This window comes from Tenrec ecaudatus, chromosome 8 (genome assembly GCF_050624435.1).
Source record: "Tenrec ecaudatus isolate mTenEca1 chromosome 8, mTenEca1.hap1, whole genome shotgun sequence".
In the NCBI taxonomy this organism is placed as follows: Eukaryota; Metazoa; Chordata; class Mammalia; order Afrosoricida; family Tenrecidae; genus Tenrec; species Tenrec ecaudatus.
In genome coordinates this window covers 82,581,487-82,599,371 of record NC_134537.1, presented here as the reverse complement: position 1 = coordinate 82,599,371, position 17,885 = coordinate 82,581,487, and the positions used below count along the sequence as shown (strand labels likewise).

Sequence of the window (17,885 nt, the reverse complement as noted above, 5' to 3'; positions counted from 1 at the left end):
GTGTGGGAATTGTGCCCAATCTGACCCCAGGATATGGAGGCAAAACACTAAGGGCATGCAACAGAACAGCAAGGGGAGCAGTGCAAGAAGTCCGGAGGGAGTACCAAAAATAGACGTTGGGGCCAAGGAGTGGCACCCCATCAGACTTGACCAGAAAACACTCTTAAAGGTCAACAAACAGACCTTGAACTATTTACAGGTTTTTTTGTATCATTAGTTTTGTTGTTGTATTCTTTTGTTGCTTTGTTTTGCTGTGTCTTGTTTTTGTGTATATTATTATCTCTGTGGGTCTATTTAGATAAGAGAGGCTGGATAAACAATCTAGAGAAGTAAACAATGGACCTGGTGGTTGCAGGGGGGTGGGGAGACTGGGAAAAGGAGAGGTGGGGGAAAGGGAATGGTGTTAACAAACCCAGGGACAAGAGAACAACAAATGATTCAAATTGGAGGTGAGGAGGTTGTAAGAGGCCTGGTAGGGAGTTGATCAAGGGCAATGTAACCGAGAGTAATTACTGAAACCGAAATGAAGGCTGAGCATGGTAATGGGGCAAGAGGAAAGGAAAAAGAAATAGAGGAAAGAACTAGGAGGCAAAGAACATTTATAGAGGTCTAAATATAGGCATGTACATATGTAAATATAGTTATATATGAGGATGGAGAAATAGATCTATGTGCATATATTTATAGGTTTAGTATTAAGGTAGCAGATGGACATTGGGCCTCTACTCAAGTACTCCCTCAACGCAAGAAGACTTTGTTCTATTAAACTGGCATTCCATGATGCTCACTTTCCCGACACGACCCCTGAAGACAAAGCAGGTACATAAGCAAATGTGGTGAAGAAAGCTGATGGTGCCTGGCTATCAAAAGATATAGCATCTGGGATCTTAAAGGCTTGAAGATAAGCAAGCCGCTATCTAGCTCAGAAGCGACAAAACCCATATGGAAGAAGCACACCAGCCTGTGTGACCATGTGTTAATGGGATCAGTTATCAGGCATCAAAGAACAAAAATGATATCATTGTGAATAAGGGGGAGTGCAGAGTGGGGACCCAAAGCCCATCTGTAGGCAACTGGACATCCCCAGAAGGGTCATGGGGAGACGAGCCAGTCAGGGTACAGTATAGTAACAATGAAACATACAACTTTCCTCTAGTTCTTTAATGCTTCCTCCCCGCCACTATCATGACCCCAATTCTACCTTACAAATCCAGCTAGACCAGAGCATGTACACTGGTACAGATAGGAACTGCAAACACAGGGAATCCAGGATAGATGAACCCCTCAGGACCAGTGGTGAGAGTGGCAATACTGGGATGGTGGAGGGAAGGTGGGGTAAAAAGGGGGAACCAATTACAAGGATCCACATATAACCCCCTCCCTGGAGACGGACAACAGAAAAGTGGGTGAAGGGAGACATTGGACTGTGTGAGAAATGACAAAATAATAATAATTTATGAATTATCAAGGGTTCATGAGGGAGGGGAGGCAGGGAGGTAGGGGAACAATGAGGAGCTGATACCAAGGGCTCAAGCAGAAAGCAAATGTTTTGAGAATGATGATGGCAACAAATGGACAAATGTACTTGACATACAATGAATGTACATATGGATTGTGGTAAGAGTTGTACGATCCCCCGATAAAATGTTTTTAAAAAAATAAAGAAAAGAAAATGGTATTTCCATTGAAAAGCCACAGTGGAAGGGTCAGCCAGAAACAAATGAGATTTACTACTGGGATTAGGGTGGGGAAGAGAAGGGGAGACGGTATGAGGGAGCTGGAAGAGATGAGATGGGGGTGGGAAGGCGGAGTGATACTTCTCTGAGCATACCTTTCTGTAGTTTTAATTTTGGACCATATCACACAATCACCCTGAAAGGGATATTAAAAGCCAACAAAAAAACCCCTTTGAACAGTATTATGACTATATTCTCTTGAACTAAAGGCATAAAAACCATCAACAAATATTGTAGGTAGATTTGTTTTTACAGTAATATGGGTTTGCAATTCTGAAATTACTCTATATTTTAGGATTCAGCAAATAGGTAAATATATAATCAGTATATGGGTAATGTACTATATAAGTAAGCATACTGAAAGCCAGGTTTCTTATTGTTGGGAGAGAAGTACAAATACGGAAAAGGGAATGCTAGAATAAACCATGTGATGTTAGATTAGAATCAGAGGTATTGGAATATTTTTAAAAGCTGCAATGTTGTGTCATTACAGCTAAAACTGCGGAAAAACAAAAAGATGATAATGAGATATCACAGAGTTACCCATAACAGCGAATTTTATGTTTTCATCGCTTTTGTTCTACGTATGTATTTTCTGGTAAGTTCTACTTTCATCTTTTCATCTACTGAAATGCCAATAAATTGTTTCCCAAAGCAAAGAAGTTGAGAAGGGCCTGGAGTTTCTTACCCCTGCTGGCCCGGCTCGATGGGGTCACAGTTGTCTAAGTAATTGAAGCGAATAATATCTGTAGGATGCTTGTCGGAGGTCCGCCACGGAGGGAGCGCTTTCTCTCCTGCGCTGCTCTTTTTTCTTATGAAAGAAGAAGTTCTGAAAGCTGAGAAAGGAGAGTGTCTTTCCTCTGGAGAATTTCTGGCCACTGGCCGGACATCAGCAATTACAAAGCCATCTTTTGGAGGAGTCTGGAAGAAGAAAGTTAAGTTATTTATGCACAACACTAGAATAGCAACATCCGAAAAACCCAAATGTCACCCTGATCACCACAGTAAAGATGATAGTGGACATGACTACGGCAGCCACCACTTCATGAGTACTGGCTGTGAGTCAGGCGAGTGCAGGTAGTTTTTCATCCACGGTTTCATTTAGCCTTTCCAAAACCCTGATGATTAATCATTACTACTCTCATTTTACACAAGGGATGCAAATGAACTTGCCTACGACTCCATCTGTAGGCAGTTCACACTGAGTCCATCCTGAGCTCCTGACTCACAGCCACCCAAAAGGACAGGGTTGCACTCTGGATTTCTGAGGCTATCAATCTGTACGAGAGCAAGAAAGCCTCATCTTTTTCCCGCGGAGCAGCTGGTGGGTTCAAACCACCTTCTGATCAGCCGCCTAACTTGTCCCTTGTAGTACGTTTCAACTACTATGTGTAGTATGTTACAGGGGCAAAATCTGAACATAGAACTGGCTTGTTTCAAGCCTGTGCACTGAACCTCCATCTTGTACTATTATTGTACACCTGCCATATCGCAATGGCAGTTCATGTATTCATGGAAACCTTGACTGCAGATAACACACAGAGACAATGCTGAGTTACCCAGGGTAGGTTCTGAGGTGTACTATCAATGGGAAACTCCTGTCCAAACAATCTTAGGTAACTTTACTATAGTATCAGCGCATCATGTGTTCAATGAGAGCTCACTGACACACGGTGGTTCCCAGTCAGCCCTCTCTATCCTATGGCTCCCTATCCAAGGATTAAGCCAATTGCACATGAAAATGATCAAAGGGAGGTGGGGGAAAGCAACTACGTGCTCAAAGGAATCCTTCAAAAGTTAAGGGTGAGTGTTAAGAGCTGTTTCCAAGTATTCTGTTCTGTTAGGTACTATAAGTACTCTAGAGAGGATTTAAATGGGAGCCCTCGGGTCACAGTGTTAGGCGGTAGGTTGCTAACAGCAAGGTCAGCAGTCTGAAACCACCAGCAGCTCCAAGAAGAGAGGCTTTTTCTCTTCTTAAATCACTTTATTAGGGGCTCATACAAATCTTTTCACAATCTGTACGTACATCATTTTTGTCCAGCACATTTGTACATATGTTGCTATCATCATTCTCAAAACACCTGCTTTCTACTTGAGCCCTTGGTATCAGCTCATTTTCCCCTCCCTCCCCCTGAAAATTTATAAATAATTATTATTTATCATATCTTACACCATCCGACGTCTCCTTCATCCAGTTCTCCGCTGTCCGTCCCCCAGGGAGGAAGTTATATGTAGACCTTGTAATCTGTTCCCCCTTTCTCCCTCACCCTTCCTCCACCCTCCTGATATCGCCTCTCTCACCACTGATCCTTAGGGGTTCATCTGTCCTGGATTCCCTGTATTTCCAGTTCCTATCTGTGCCAGTGTACGTACATCTTCTGGTCCAGCCGGTTATGTAAGGTAGACTTGGGATCATGATAGTGGGGGCGGGAGGGGGGGGAGGAAGCATTTAAGAACTAGATGAAAATTGTATGTGTTATCATTGCCACACTGCACTCTGTCTGGCTCGTCATCTCCCCACAGACCTTCGGCAAGGGGATGTCCAATTTCCCTCAGATGGGCCCTGGGTCCCCACTCTGCACTCCCCCTCATTCACAATGCTATGATTTAAAAATAATTTTTTTTGATGCCTGATACCTGATCCCTTCGACTCCTTGTCATCTCACAGGCTGGTGTGTATTTTCCATGTAGGCTTTGTTGTTTCTCAGTTAGCTGGCCCCTTGTTTATCTTCCAGCCTATGGGACCCCAGATTCTATATATTTTGACAGTTGGGCACCATCAGCTTTCTTCACCGCATTTGACCATGTACCTGCTTTGTCTTCAGCATTCATGTCGGGTTAGGCTGGTGTGCTTCTTCCGTGTGGGCTTTGTTGTTTCTTAGCTAGATGGCCGCCTGACTGTCTTCAACCTTTAAGACCTCGGATGCTATATCATTTGATAGCCGGGTACCATCAGCTTTGTTCACAACTTTTGCGTATGCACCTACTTTGTCCTCAGCGATGGAGTTGGGACAGGCTGGTGTGCTTCTTCCATGTGGGTTTTGTTGTCTCTCAGTTAGACGGCTGCTTGTTTATCTTCAGGTCTTTAAGACTTCAGGTGCTATATCTTTTGGTATCTGGGCACCATCAGCTTTCTTCACCACGAGGCTTTTTCTAATCCTGTAGAATTAGTCTCAGAAACTCAGAGGGGCAATTAGTTCCACCTGCCCTATCGGCTCCTGGCAGTGAGTGAGTGAGAAAGAAGATTGAAAGTACACAAGAGGATGCCAGTTGGCTATACGCAAATATGCCGTTTTATATAGATCTGAGCCTTGACTCACCCAGGGTTTCGCATACAATAGTATTTGTTTTAACTAGCTGACTGAGCTTTCACAGCTGGTAATGAAGTTTCGTAGAAATTGCTGAGAGCCATTTCTGCCAAACTTTAGATAGGTCCTTTGGTAGGTTGTACATTTTTATCAGTTATTAAAAACCCAAGTAAAAAAAAACAAACAAACCCCCAAACCCCAACCATTCACAAAGAACACTTCAGCTTTTATTTCTAAAACCGAAAATCTATGTGTGTGTATATATGTGAAATTCACATTTTTAATCTGTTTGTTGCCTAAGGGAACCACATTATTGGTATGAAGAGAAGCCATTATGGGCTTAATTTTTGTTCTTTTAGAGATTAAAGAAGCTTGCTTAGTAAATTGGTTAACTTAGGTTGCTTGAGGAAACAAATTCCCCAGTCCTGCGTGTGTGACCTGCTCTTCATAAGCATCAGTAAGCCCTGGTGGCATGCAGTTACTGTCCCAGAAACTCTAGGGAGCAGCTCCGCTCTGCCTTCTAGGTTTGCTGTGAGTTGGGAAGGACTCAGGGCAGTGGGTCTGTTTGGGTCTGTATTCCATACCCATCGGCATGGAGTCGATTCTGACTCACAGCACCAACACGGGACAGAAGTGAACTGCCCCACCAGAGCTATGGCCTGTTCAGCAGCAGATTGTTCCATCATTCTCCCACAGAGTAACTGCTGGATTTGAACCACTGATGCTTTGGTTCGGAGCTGAGCACTTAAGCACTGTGCCACCAGGGCTCCTTCTGTTAAAAACATCAAGTGGTTAAAAAGGTTGAGTCCATTCTGACTCCCCATGACCCTACGTTCAACAGAACCAACACACTTTCCAGACTGGCACATCCTCACATAATTGTGCTTAATAAATATTGACTCATTGGCTAGTAGTATATTAAGAAGATATTTTATATGTATATGTGATAGCTCATTATTGGTCACTATTATTAAATATTTCATGCAAGCTTCATTTAGAATGGACATTAATTTTTCTGAGCTTAATATTTAATTAAGTCTGTTAGTCTGTGTTTGCTGGAGGCAGTCTGGTTTAATACTACTGGGAATAAATAAAACATGGTAATAATGAAAAACAACTTCAGGGGAAAAACTTCAGACATAAATGGTAGTAATTATATATAAATGGTCATCATTAATTCTGAAAAGTAGAAACTGCATGACACTTGAATAAAACAGGCAATAATGAAACCAGCCATGAATTCACTGTAGCAAGTGAAAAAATCTTTGTTACTGCTTCCAGAAGTATTAGCGTTTTGTTTGTCATCATGCCTGGGTACTGAGTTTTATTAAATGCTTTTTGTTGTGGTAGTGGCATAGATTGAAATAAACATAATTCTACTTTATTTTTAATGTGATTTTTATTTCTTCCTTTTGTTTTGTTGAAACGATGCATCAATCCAACAGTTTCTAAATGTATAATTTAGTGACAATGATGACATTCTTAGTACAATCATTCTCACCCTCCCTCCTTTTCTGAGTTGTTCCTCCCTCGTTAATAGAAACTCTATGCCTATTAAGGATCTTAGTTAACCTTTTGAGTTGCTATTTCAATTTGACCCCATAGAGCGAGTCCTGAAAACAGCAGAATGCACCCTGGTGGTACAATGGTGACATGCTGAGCTACCTTCGAGTCAGCAGTTCAAGACCTACATCCACTCTGCAGAGAAAGAGTTTTCTACTCTCATAGTTACAGTCTTGGAAACTCTCAAGGGTAGTTCTACCCTGCCCTAAAGGGTCAGCATGAGTTGGAATTGACTCACTGGCAATGAGTTTGGTTTGAGGGCAATACAGCATATTGCTGAAGGCAGATATATACACACAAACAGTAGCTTATCCAATATATATATGATAAAAACTACTGTTTGTTTTCAGGAAGACTGCAGGGGCAATTTCGGTTTTAAGGTTTAAAGATGATCTCAGGACAATAATAGTTCTAAGCGTTCATCCAGTCTCCATGTCTCCAGAAAGTCTGGAGTTCATTACAATTTTATATTCTGTTCTACAGTTTCTCCTCTTTTGATGAAGATTCTTCTACAGACTCTTTTTGTTAAAAATATTCTTCATAAAGGTAGCCAGACACCATTCAGTTCTTCTGTCCTCCTGCCAAAAGAGGCAGTTGTTCATGGAGGTGGTTAGTCATTCATTCCAGTTTCCTCCTTTTCCTGACTCTCCACTCTCCAGCTGAATAGAGACCAGATGTCTTGCCTGGAACGACTGCTCGCAACTTCAAAGCCCTCAGGACTGTTCACCAAAGAAGAAGGTGCAACAGAAGCACTGCACAGGTTTTGTTTTTTTAGGTCAGTTAACTCGGACGTTCTGTGAAACCATATCCCTAGCCCTCTAAACCAAGGAATCAAATCCCATGAGGTTTTTGGTTGTATATAAAGAGCTACGCTCTCTTTTTGATAAGTGCATCCATCACACTTGAGTTTTAAATATTAAGTCAGTTTTACTTTCCTGAAATAAATTCTACTTGGTCATCATGTACTCTTCTTATATATTACTGGGCTTAATCTGCTAATACTTTATAGGAATTTTGTGTGCATATTCATGAGGAATGTTGGTCTTAGTTTGTTTTTTCCTTCTTGTAATGTTTTTGTCTGACTTGAGTATAAGGGTAAGAAATTGGGAAGTATTCCCTTTCTTTCTATTTCCTGAAGAAGTTAGGTAGAATTTGTATTGTTTCTTCTTCAAATGTGTGATACAATTCACTGATGATGCTATCTGGGTCTGGAGTTTTATGGAAAGCTTTTTTTAAAAAATTATTTTATCAGAAGCACATACAACTCTTATCACAATCCATATCTCCATCCATTGTGTCAGGCACATTTGTATACTTGTTGCCATCATCATTCTCAAAATATTTGCTTTCTGCTTGAGCCCTTGGTGTCAGCTCCACATGTTCCCCCTCCCTCCTCACTCCCCCCTCCCTCATGAGCCCTTGATGATTTATAAATTATTATTATTTTGTCATATCTTGCCCTGTCTGACGTCTCCCTTCACCCACTTTTCTGTTGTCCGTCCCCCAGGGAGGAGGTCACATGTGGATCCTTGTGATCGGTACCCTTTATGGAAAGCTTTAAGTTGTGAATTCAATGTCTTCATTGACACAGGAGCCAGTAGCACCTCACACGGAGTCAGCTTCAGTAATTCGTGTTCTTACAAGGATTTTGTCCATTTCTTCTAGGCTGTTGAATTCAGTGACATAGAGTGTTCAGAACATTCTTTCATTATCCTTTTAATGTCAACAGTCCTATAATGATGGCCCTGATAATATCCTTTTGTTCTCCCATTTCCTCCTTTTGAACAATTTACCACATATACTCATGTATAAGTGGAATTTTCCAGCACATTTTTAATGCAGTTTTGTGGTAAAATTAGGTGCCTTGGCTGATATCCAAGTTGGTTTATACTCAAGTATATACAGTAATTGAAAACCCATAAAAACAATAGAGAAATCAAGAACACCAAAGTTGGGTCTTTGAACACATACACAAAACTAAGTTTCAGGCTAGGCTGATCAAGTAAAAAAGTGGAGGAGGTGAGCACAAATGACACATGTCAAGAACAATGTTCCCAATTCTCTGTTTTCCTCCTATTCTTGACTCTCTCCTACTGCCCGGGTTCTGATCTACATTCGTTCTTCCTTCTACTACCTTTTGGCTTCATTTACTCTTCTTTTCGGAATCTGAAGTTTTTTGAAATTGCTTTCTGGAAGAGGTAGGATACTCGAATAGATAGTAATAAAGAGCATCCTCATTGAGCACTCTCATTTTAAGGTTGGAGGAACTAGTGTTTGCACATGCTTAGACCATAATTTCAAAAGCTCTTTGTACCAGGTACAAAGTATTGGGGGGAAAGGGTGGTAATGGTGCCTGAGGGAATGTAAATTAAGCTTGCCTATCTTGGAGCAACTTCACAGGGAATTAAACAAATTCCACAAGGATTATAGTGCTGATAATTGATTTTCTTAATCTTAGATGACACTATTAACCTTAGCCTTTATGATTTGGGACTATATCGTAAAAGGATAAATTTACGTTTAGTATGGCAAAATAGTTCTTATCTTAATGGCAAACAAAAGAGGTGGGAATTTTCTTTTATCAGATCTGTTTAGTTATTTTAAATGTATTTATGGATACATATTCGGGGAGAAAAGTTGTTGCTTAAGACAAAGCACTAAAATCAGATTTACATCTAATACTCAAAACTTTTTAGCTTACAGATTGATTAATCATTTTTCTCTCCTTTGTCCCAGCACAGCCTCAGCTTCAGCTATGGAATGCAACTCCCTGCCTCTAATCAAGAAGGAGATGCACAAAATGCTTTATAAAAGAAGCAGTCAGAGCTATGAAAAAATTTTCAAGAACTTCTCTGTCATTGCAATCTCAAATCTTCTGTATGTGTGCATATATATGGTACCTCCAAAAAATCACTGGAATTTTTTTTCAAAGCTATGTATTTAAATTTTTTTTACAAAACAATCTTATCACCGTCAAAGAACTCTCTATTACACTTAATACATTTGACAAATCTGCGAGTCCATTCTTGGAAACATTTTTCAAACTCAGCTGACAGCACCTCCCCTCATTTTTTCTTTACCTCTTCTACATCATCAAATTGTCCTTTCATGTCCCTCTTCATTCGAGAAAACAAAAAGAAGTCACACAGAATGAGGTCAGGTGATTCAGGTGTGTGGGGCAAGAGAGGCATGCTGTTCTTCTTCCCCTCGCCCCCCACCCACAAAACTGGCACACTGAGATGGCTGCATGAGCAAATGCATTGTGGTAGCAAAACCAGTATCCTGTGTGCCACAAATCAGGCCTTTTTTTGTCACTCACTCTTATGCTATTTTTTTTAGAAGCTCTAAATAGAAAGCTTGATTCAATCTGATAGGGTTTAATGAATTCCAAATGCACTACGAGTAGACATTTTCATTGTTTGGGAAGTTGACGGACGTCCAGAACAAGGTTTGTCATCAATTGACATTTCACCTTTTTCCAAATGAGAAAACCACTCGTATACTTGAGTTTTCCCATAGTGCTGTCCTTGTGAGCTGTGTTCAACATCACAACAGTTTCCTGAGCAGGAAACAAAATTCCACAGTTGCACTCTGGTTCTCTTTAATTGGCCATCACAAAAAACGAGGTCTAGCAAAAGTGCTTTTAGGTGATGCCACTGGGTGCGCTAACTCAGAGCGAGTTGCTTGATGCTCGCCTAGCGAGGAAAAGACCTACTGTGAAAGCTCGGTTCTGCCCAGTGCAATTACTGTTTTTCTGGGGGGTACCCCCTCATATGTATGTATGCATATATGTATATATATGTGTGTGTGTGTATTCTCCTAGGAGCACACTAATTACTGAAATCAGAAAGACTAGTTTATCATGCTATACTAACAATGTTAATTATGCATTCTGCATGGTTTACCATAGTAAGTGTAGATGAATTCTACTTTAAGAAAACACAATAAAGCTTAAATCTAAATGAGCAAGTTAGGAGTTGACTATTCATGCTTCCAAACAAGTCTTCAATTTCAAAGGATTCACTGCAGTTTTTCAAAGAACCAAATCCCCCTGTAGTCTAAAAAATCACTTAGAAATTTAATTTACACGTAAATTTTCAAGAGCTCATCGGTTGTCTAAAACAACGTGGGAACTCTGCTTGTGTAGAGAACTGTGCGTGCTGTAGAGAAGAGGAGCATAGCAATTTCCCCTAAGTTACCTAATTAACGGTGATGGTAAGAATGAACATAAACGTTGGTTATGACACACAGAAAGCTATAGGAAAACTATTCTTGTATCATTTACTTTTATGATTATAATACAAATGCTTCACATGGCTTCATTTCTTGCTTAAAAAGAACGTTGATGTATCCCAAATAACCCTGTGCAAATTACCAGTGTGTTAAGTAAACTTTCCCTTATATAGGACACAAAAAGAAATTTCTGTTCAAAGGCTGGATTATGGCAAATTTGAATCAGCCAAAGGAAATGTCATGACCCAGAGCTACTGCCTACTCTCCACAGCATCCTGGAGTCTGAGTCAGACGCTCAGAAAGACGGGACAGCGGACAACCAACCTCCTGGGGGGAACCGTGGTTTTGGGTGTCAGAACGAGGGCGGGTGCGATTCTCTCGGGAAGGATGACCAAGTTCTCAGCGAAAGACCATTTGGAAGCCTATTTCATTTGAATGAACTCCCTCCCCCAACTTCCAGTTTGATCATTTATTTGTGATGTTTTCTTTCTTTTCCACCCCCCTCCCCTCTTACTTTACCTTAGGCTTGGTAACATGAAGTTCTTTCACCTTTTGAATATAATGCTTCTTCCATATGCCCTGCTCGAAGGGGGTGGGGGAGAAATTGATGCACCAGTTAAACCGTAAGCATTTGAGCATCCACAGCTGATCCAGCTCTGTTAAATTCTTCCAGTGCCAGCTCACCTGAAAGAAAAGGACAGAAAGAAACCACTCTCTCTGTTTCCATGCCGACCTTCTCTACATTTTGAGCTGTCATCCTGTATCAGAGATTACGCTTTTCTTGTGGTTGTTTTCCTTGAAATCAGAACTTAAATAGTTACTGCTCACCGTCAGTGCTTCCTACTCAGGCAACATGATTTAGCTTCAATGCTGAGACTTGGGATAAACCAAAGTCACAGCGATCGAGCCCATTCTGACTGAGAAGGACCGTACAGCACAGGGCAGAATTGTCCCTGTGAGTTTCTGAGACTGCAACGCTTTGCAGAAAAAGAAGACCTGTCTTTCCCCGTCAGAGCTGCTGATGGTTTTGACCTTGTTGATCATCATAGGCCAACTCATAAGCACTGCACCATTTCTCTAAAAATTTCAGTTAATCGCATTCAGGAAAAGACTCAGGCACATCATAGGGAGGCTGAACATGCTACGTGTGTTAAAGACTTCTAAATATTTTGTCTGTGAACTTCTTGCACATTTTTGGGCTATATTTTCTGCTGGGTTATTGCCCTTAAAACAAATAAATTTCTAAGATATATTTTAAAAATCAAGAAATCAGTTTTTAGGTTACAATATATATTTCCCCTGTTCACTGTTAGAATTTATAGTACTCTTTTCCGTGGGAAAACCTTAACTTTCATAAAAAAAACAATTTAAAATATTGCCTTGATTATTCTCATGTATGATATATAAAATAAAGCATGTTTTTTAGTTATATATTGCTTTTTAAGGCTTCTGGGTATTCTAGGTAGGAGCCTTGATGGTGCAGTGGGTTCCAAGCTGGGCTGCTGACCACTAAGTCAATAGTGCAAAGCCATCAGCCACTCCGTAGAAGAAAGATGAGGCTTTCCACTCATGGGAAGAGTTTCAGTCTCAGACCGAAACTCAGGCAGTTTGACCCTGACCTATAGGATCACTATGAGTCACAACTGACTCCGTAGCAGTGAGTTTGGTTTGGGAATTCTAGAATACAAAGCTCTACTGTCATATGTTTTCTTGGAGTATTTTAATGATTCCTTTGTTTCATATACATCTTTTATTCTTTTGGATTCCCACCTCCCCAAGATTGCTGATATTTCTTACTGTATTCATTTTTTTAAAATTTAAGAACTAAAGTTAACATTGCTACATGTTAAGTGAAGGTATAATCGCAGGCAATTTCTGGTTGTACTAGAATAGTCTTACATTATGAAAAAAATCAACGAAATGACTGCCATGTTTACCCCTAAATAAACTAACCTCATTTTAATACACCTGGAATTACCGGTAAGAAGCGAATGGTCAGTTTCTTTTCGAAGGCGCCTGTGACCACCCCTGCCCCTCTGATAGTTTTATTCCCCGTCCTTTTCTTTGTATGATCTCACTGTCATTTCTGAGCTTTTCTCTACAAGCAAGGGGCCCCAAGGTGCCATCGTTAAGCACTTGGCTGATAAACCAAAGGTTGGCAATGCAAATCCACCGGTGGTGCCAACAGAGTCACCAGTTGAAAACCACGGGCCGTTACTCGGGAGAAGGAAGAGGCTCTCAACTCCAGTGTCCTGAAGGACTGCTATGAGTCAGAATCGACTCTGACAGTGAGTTTGGGTTGTGGCTCCATGGAAGAAAGATCTGGCAATCTTAGCCTTCTAGAAGCATAAATGCCTAAGGAAGCCTATGGGGTCGTTCTAGTGTGTTCTATAAAGCTCGGTGGCAAATAACAACACAATTCATGACTTTTTTGTAGTGCTATACTTCCTACACAAGAGAAAGCTGTGGCTTCCTCCTCCCGTAGAGTTGCAGTCTCAGAAACTCACAAGGGGCAGTCCTACTCTGTCCTTTAGAATCACAATGAGTCAAAACTGACTCAGTGGCAGTGGGTTTAATTAACTTATGTATGCCTCATATGCATGTGAAAGGTGCACATTCAATAGGAAGACCAAAGAAGAATCGATGCATTTGAATTATGATACCGACAAAGAATATTGAAGGCACTCTGGATTGCTAAAAAAAACCAACCACATTCGTCTTGGAAGCAGTACAACTAGAATGCTCCTTAGAGGCAAGGATGGTGACACTTCATCTCATGTACTTTGGACATGTTGGGAGGAGAGGCCAGTCGCTGGAGACGGACAGCACGCTTGGTAAAGTGGGGGGAATGGGAAAAGAGGAAGGCCCTGGGGAAGACACGCTGACAGTGCGGCTGCAACAAGGGATCCACATAAAAACAGTTGTGAGGAGGGCGCAGGCAGGTGGTGTTTCATTCTGTTGTACACAAGGTGGCTGTGAGTCAGAACCGACTTGATCCCTAACAACGGCAACAACAACAGAATCCTTACATAGCTAGCACAAGTGGCTGTTAACTACAAGGTTGGTGGTTCCAATCCACCCAGGCATGCCTTGAAAGGCCTGGCCATGTAGTTCTGAAAATTCGGCCAGTGAAAACCCTCTGGGGCATAGTTCTACTTCGACACACATGGGGCCAAAGGAGTCAGAGTCGGCTCAATGGTGAATTCTGCCATTACATTTCCCTACAAATGCCATCGACTGCTTTTTTTGCCTTTACCTGTGCACAACGACAAAGGCTCCGGGGGTCCAGGAAAGAAAAGATGTATAAGGACAACACCCTTGGCAGCTTGGTAGTGAAATCCAAGGCTTCTGCTGGGATTTTTTCCTGGAGCTGTCGACAGCAGAACTTCTGCTGGGACAGGGAGCAGCGTTCTAGCAGGCCTGTTAGAATTCTTCTCCTCTGCGAGTCCGTCCATTTGTCAAACTACAAACAAATAAACGAGTTCCAACTTTAGTCTGGTACTGGAAATTCAGTATGAAGAATTGATAAGAAAGCCAAAGGAATGACTTTAGCGATTTATTTCTAGTGAATTTCTTGTATCTCTTTCCCTACCTACTAGATTTCTTTTTCTTCCTCGCTAACTTTCCCCACGTTTGTATCTGAAATCTGTGCATCGGACCTCAGGGCGGACGGATCCTTTGAGGAGCACAGCAGATCGGTTCCAAACTCACATATGGTCCAAGGAAATGCACTCTCATAAAAGGCAGTCTCAAGAGGAAGCCCGTCAGCAACCCTGCCTCCCCAGTAGTTTCTATGTTAGTTCAGCAGTGCCTACGATTCCAGTCCCAGAAACAAAGCCTTGCACTCGCTATTCCAGAAAGGATACACAGTGCAAATATCCCTGACAAAGGGAGTCCATTGACTTAAATCCCCACTAATACAAAAACGATATATGTTTGGAGAAAAGGGTTGAGAGGGAGAAACAGTGCCAGACAGAGGAGGTAAATGCCGAAGGAATGTGGGGTGTACCAAAGAGGAGTTTGGGCTGCTTCATGGGTTTCCCCAGAGATTATTCCAAACCAACCCAAGAACAGTGAGTGATCAAAGGGTGGGAACTTCAGGACTGGCCCAAACCAAAAGAAAGGCTCTTAAGGGATCACTTACCAGGTGAATGAGGCACTTCCCCAGAAGTCTAAAGCTTTCTTTCATTTGGCAACTTATTGCTCACTGCCCTTACATCAGTTCTGGTTCACAGTAACCCTGAAGGACAGGGCGGCCCTGCCTCTTTGGGGTTTTGGAAGCTGTTAGTTTTTGGGGAGCAGAAAGCCTCATCTGAGGAGTGGCTGCTGGCTATGAAATAGAGAGGTTGCTGCTCCTTGTGTTTTATATTTCCATGTAGAGCTATTTACTACAGTTATTATAAAGAAAGCAAATTTTACAATAAGCTTTTCATTGGGATCATAAAATACACCCCCCCACAAATATATAAAGCAAAAAAATTGATAAGCCCTCTGACAAGCTAACTTTATTACAGTTATAGATAGCATTTGTAGGAATACGTACTTTTTCATTAAATCCACAGCAGAGCTACTCAATGACCAGAGAGTCTCACTTTGGAAATGATAACGCAAGGGGAAAAATCACTTAAAATGGAGAAAATGAAAGGCAACCTTAAGAATATCAGAGAAATAACCCTCATTATTTTGTGACTGTTGAGACACCTTTCCCAAGTCTCCTGGGTGGGTGAAGGGAAGAACAAGTCAACAGAGAGAGGAGCAGGGCGAAGAACAGCCAAAGAAGCTGCATTGTCCTCTGGAAGAAAGAGAGGTGTGAAGAGAAGAGAGAAACAGCTGTGGGCTTTGGCTTGATGGGGGGAGTTCTGAGATTCTGAATGCGATCGTGTCTGTGCAGTTACACAGAGTGAGAGAATTGGGAAAGGACGGCCTGGGAGACAAATACTGTGGTGCATTCTGAACTGGATCCCCTGCGACACTTCTTTGAGAGACAAAGGGAAGATAGGAATTTAGTTTCAAAATTACTCTGGACAGTGAGCTGTGACTCTGTGGAGCCTGATTTACTCTGACATATGTGGGTGGTTGCGGATGAGTCAGAATTGACTACAATTGCTCTACGGAATATGGAACTCTGCAGAGCCTACGCTTTGTAGGAGGCCAGGATGATTACAGTTACCAAAAAAATGTTCATCATATGATTACCACTGTAATAAATCCAACAATCCAGAATGAGTCCAGCGAGGTGAACTGTAATATGTTGATGTGATACATTACATCATGGATGGATGATGAGTCTGGGAGTGAGACAACCGGGAGTCTCTCTCCCAATATTCTGTTATTTTAAATGATTAAGCCCTAGTTTCACCACGAACAACCTCTTTCAGCCTCGCATTCCTCATTTATAAATGAAGGATAAAGTCATCTACCGTATAGATTGTGGTGTGGATTAAATATGTATAAAAGTTCGAGGGAGAAGTGCATGACCTACGTAGACACAGCGGTTACTATGCTAAAATGCCACAGCGATGTTAAAAATAATAAGCATGGGGGCTGACTCAATGTGGAAAGAAGATACAAAAATCAGATAAAAATACTTAAAATCACATTTTTACATATAGAATGACAAGCTAGCTTATCTACTTTCTCATCTGATGCCTCCCCAAAGATTACAGGCTCAGGTTACAGACTGAGCAACTTAAGAAGAAGATAAAAGAACATTATAATTATAAAATATTGAAGAACTGTATAAAGGAAAACATTAAAACACTTTCCTCTAGAGATTAAAAAGGGAATTAAATTGGTGTCTCATTTATTTCTGTGATTCTAATGGTCAAAAGTAATTTCTTAGATAGCTACGATAGGTGCTCTTTGCCTCAAGGGATTTTTCCTTTATAATTGTGTTTATTTAGCCCGACAGAAACTAATTTTCATTCCTTCAGCGGATACCAATTTAAGATGGGTAGAGGGCTCAGAAGAATGCATAAGAGTAGGGGGAAAATCCTTTGTAATTTAGAAGGGATAATGAGTAATCTGGAAAGAAGATATTCCACTTCCACGGGAGCATTAGTTACACAGGAATTCAATAATTTCCCACATCGCTTGTACACACCCTCACATTAAAATGTTCACCGCAAGCACGGAATCTAATGCTCCTGTTCTCCTATCAACAGTCCCCCATCTGTCACCGTTCTGAAGAATGCCTTAAGGCAGTATAGATGTGGAAACCACCTTTTCACAGTCGTCACTGGGATTCTTGCTGCAGTTCCAAGAAGGGAGGACGGCTGCTAGAGTCACCACGGTTCACTCTCTCAGCACAGGGAATGGCACCAAAGGGTCACGGGGAGGGGGATGAAGAGGGGCTTCAGTTTTGTTTTGGTTTATTAATGTGTTTTAATTTGGCTGAGGTCCTGAGTCCTATTATCAAAATGTCACTTCACAATGAGTAGTGTGACCACATTCTTGTCTTGACAGTTACCAATAGGTACCCCACTCACCCACTGCCATCAAGCTCCTGCCGACTCGTAGCTGCCCAGCAGAGGGTTTCCAAGGTTGTACATCTTTACTGGGCAAGTAGTCTCATCTCTCTCACAAAGAAGGGCTGATGGGCTTGAACCACTGAACTTAGAGTCCATCACTTACCAAGGGTGCCAGCAGGACTCCTTCCAAATGCTGTTTGGCCACTCTTTTCCTAGCAGATTAACTCTATTCCTAACCACTGTTCACGTGTTCTGAACATTTACATCGTTAAATGACAGAGTCTGGAGGGGAGCTATAAAAAAAATGTAACAGATTTTATTTGGGAGTAAGACAGATTGCCGAAGCAAGGAAGGCTGGCACTCAAGAGGAGACACCAAAAACTTCCCTTTGAGCATGGCAACAATCTCTTTTTATAGAAGCTGTAGAGACGTTAGCTGGATAAAAAGGAATTGGTTTTGGAAAGCTGTCATTTAAGTAAATCAGGCCTTTTCAAAACAGGGGCCCTTGTTTATCAAAGGTATAAAGGTTACTGGCTTTACTACGATTGAAGTCTCAAGGGAATACAGTCTGGAAA

The 17,885-nt window shown here is 41.4% G+C and overlaps 1 protein-coding gene across 1 annotated transcript in view; it reads right to left on the bottom strand.

Annotated features, from left to right (window-relative positions):
- FBXO16 (F-box protein 16) overlaps positions 1-17,885 on the bottom strand; it is a 69,646-nt gene that overhangs the window by 26,473 nt on the left and 25,288 nt on the right. The window contains exons 4-6 of the mRNA XM_075555700.1: positions 14,097-14,303; positions 11,360-11,524; positions 2,425-2,657 (exon numbers count right to left, since the gene is read on the bottom strand). Coding sequence (XP_075411815.1) covers positions 2,425-2,657; positions 11,360-11,524; positions 14,097-14,303 — 605 coding nt within the window. The remainder of the gene's footprint in view (positions 1-2,424; positions 2,658-11,359; positions 11,525-14,096; positions 14,304-17,885) is intronic.